The sequence below is a fragment of the Gregarina niphandrodes genome, assembly GCF_000223845.1.
Source record: "Gregarina niphandrodes unplaced genomic scaffold scaffold00076, whole genome shotgun sequence".
NCBI lineage: Eukaryota > Apicomplexa > Conoidasida > Eugregarinorida > Gregarinidae > Gregarina > Gregarina niphandrodes.
In genome coordinates, this window is record NW_011645842.1 from 5,237 (window position 1) to 7,647 (window position 2,411).

Genomic DNA, 2,411 nt, shown 5'->3' on the forward strand with positions numbered 1-2,411 from the left:
TTTCTGTTACGGTACATTCTGCTGCTGGTTTCCAGGGCCACACTGGTCTGTTCAACAAGTCGGACTTGTACGTTGAATGCCACTACGGTACCTTCCACTCATGGCACACCAAGACTGCCAAGGACGCTGGCTCCAATGCAGATTTCGAAGAGACCTGGACCTTTGATTCCAATGACAGCCACTCCGAAATTACAATTAAAGTGCGCGATGCCAGACACCTGAAGCTTGATGAAACTCTGGCGGAAGGCGCTTTCACGTTTGAGCAGAGGCCTGGCTACTTCTACACTGGCGAAGTGGGGCTTGTTGACGAGAAACACGGCGATGAACCATCTGTTAGGTTGACTGTGAAGTGTGAGTAAATTAATTCGGTGCAAGCGAAGCTGTGGTGCGATAACACATTGAATTTTTTAGTATGGAACCGAGTATTGATAATTAGAGTGTGGCGTGCGGTGCGGACTTGTCAGCGAGACGGGTTCACACTTTTGGGATGGGAATTGAAGATGCCGTTAGGCTCTTCGGCCGGGATGATCGTAACCGTGGGGTCCGGGGTGGTCGTGACATCGGGGCCGGGGTGGTCGTAAGCACCGGGTCCGGAGTGGTCGTGACCCTCGTGACCATCATGACCGGGGTGGTCGTCACCATCGGAGCCGAGGTGGTCGTTACCATCGGGGACGGAGTTGTCGTCACCATCAAGGACGGGGTGGTCGTTACCATCGGAACCGAACCCCAAACCCGAATTCAACTGATCGCGTGAGGTGAAAACGGCAGGTGAGACGAAAACGGGCAGTGAGTTGGATTCGGCTGAACGGGCTACGCGTTCGTGAAAAGTAACGGGCTACGCGTTCGTGAAAAGCCCCTCGCCCATAAAAAGCTAACGGCAGGATCAGTCGGACCCCAATTTCGTCTCAAACACCCTCGGCCGGTCCTGACGGCCACTGCCACGCACCACCAACAGCAACCTTGACCCGTGACCTGCCGATCTCACTTCCCGCTCTGGTACGCCTACATGTCCGCCCACCGCGAGCTTTCACGGAGTATAGGTATAGACTGAAAGAGGCTCGAGGATATTCGGCGTCTTTGAGTCTGGCGTTGCAGTCTTCCAATTTCTTCGCAAACGGCCTGGCCCTCGACTTCAATACAACTGCGGCGGGGCCTGCATTGCAGCACTCCAATAGCTCAACCCGTATCCTGACAGACCAAAACCCCGATACCGAGCCACTCCACGCAGTGAGGTGGGTGACGCATCAGCGCAAGAGGAAGAGACGAGACGTCGGGGTCTGGTGTTTGCTGAAGGGTTAATTAAAGCAAGACAAGATGATGAGATTGGCTGCTGTGGTTGTGATCGCTTCTGCGGACTTCATGGATGGTACCTGTGTGTCTGGTGTTGACCCGATGGGCTTGGAGCAGTCTTGTTTAGGTCGTTGCCACATTTACTACGAAGGAGACTACGGTGCTTGCAACCACAAAGTGGAGACTTGGGAGATGGATGGTCCTTGCGGTGATTCTGTTGAGCGTCCTTGTCTCTCGACGTTTAATGGGGGATGGGAGATGAATAAAGAGAACTGTGGCAACTGTTACGAGGTGGACATGAAGTACGACGACGGTACAGTCAAGACTACCTACCTGAGAACCCTTGATACCAATGGTTCCGAAACGAAATTCGAGATGGGTCAGGCCGCTTGGCTTAACTTGTGTCCTTACGTGTGTGCAGGAACTGGGGTTTGTGCTTACACTCCCGATCAGTGCGAATACGGAATCATTGAAGGCGATAAAACGATCAGTTGCGCAGTGCAGAACGCTCCGATCACGTTCAAGAGGGTGGATTGTGGCGGCAACAGTCCTGTGGTCACAACTACCCCAGCTCCAGTCGTCACGACCTCCCCGGCCCCGGTGGTCCCGACCACCCCGGCCCAAGTGGTCCCGACCACCCCTGCCCAGGTGGTCACTACTGCTGCCACCGCGCCTGCTCCGACAACCGGCAACAGCAACGGAGGAGGCGATGTGGTCTCCGGGTGTGTGGCTGCCATCCATGCTACGCAGGACTGTTGGACTGAAACCTGTCAAGGATACTGCGCCCTGTACGGCCCAGGCGGTGAGTTGAACCTGTGGTGTGGCGCTGCTGTATCAAGCTCCAGTGATCTAATCAAATGCATCAGCAGCCAGCAGCCTTTCTGCTTGTAGGAGGTACACTTCATTTATGTTCGTCTACTTTGAGAACCAAGGTTTTAATTTATTTTTTTGATCGATTACTAGTCTAAACAAGAGGCCTCAATAGGTATCAGGAGCTATCCCGAGTATTAAGTATCTGGCTGCTGCGAATAGGATCTTACATGCCACGCTTCCGACACGGCCGCAGGCTGATTTCAGCACGTCAGCTTAACAACATCTTCAATTCCCCCAACATCCCAAAA

The 2,411-nt window shown here is 53.7% G+C and overlaps 1 protein-coding gene across 1 annotated transcript; it reads left to right on the forward strand.

Moving 5' to 3' along the window:
* Window positions 1-1,317: 1,317 nt before the first annotated feature.
* On the forward strand, window positions 1,318-2,181 carry GNI_186000 (hypothetical protein; the record flags this gene model as incomplete). The annotated part of the gene is made up of 1 exon (XM_011135308.1): window positions 1,318-2,181. One exon carries the CDS (start codon window positions 1,318-1,320, stop codon window positions 2,179-2,181), a length of 864 nt encoding a protein of 287 aa, XP_011133610.1.
* Window positions 2,182-2,411: the final 230 nt, after the last annotated feature.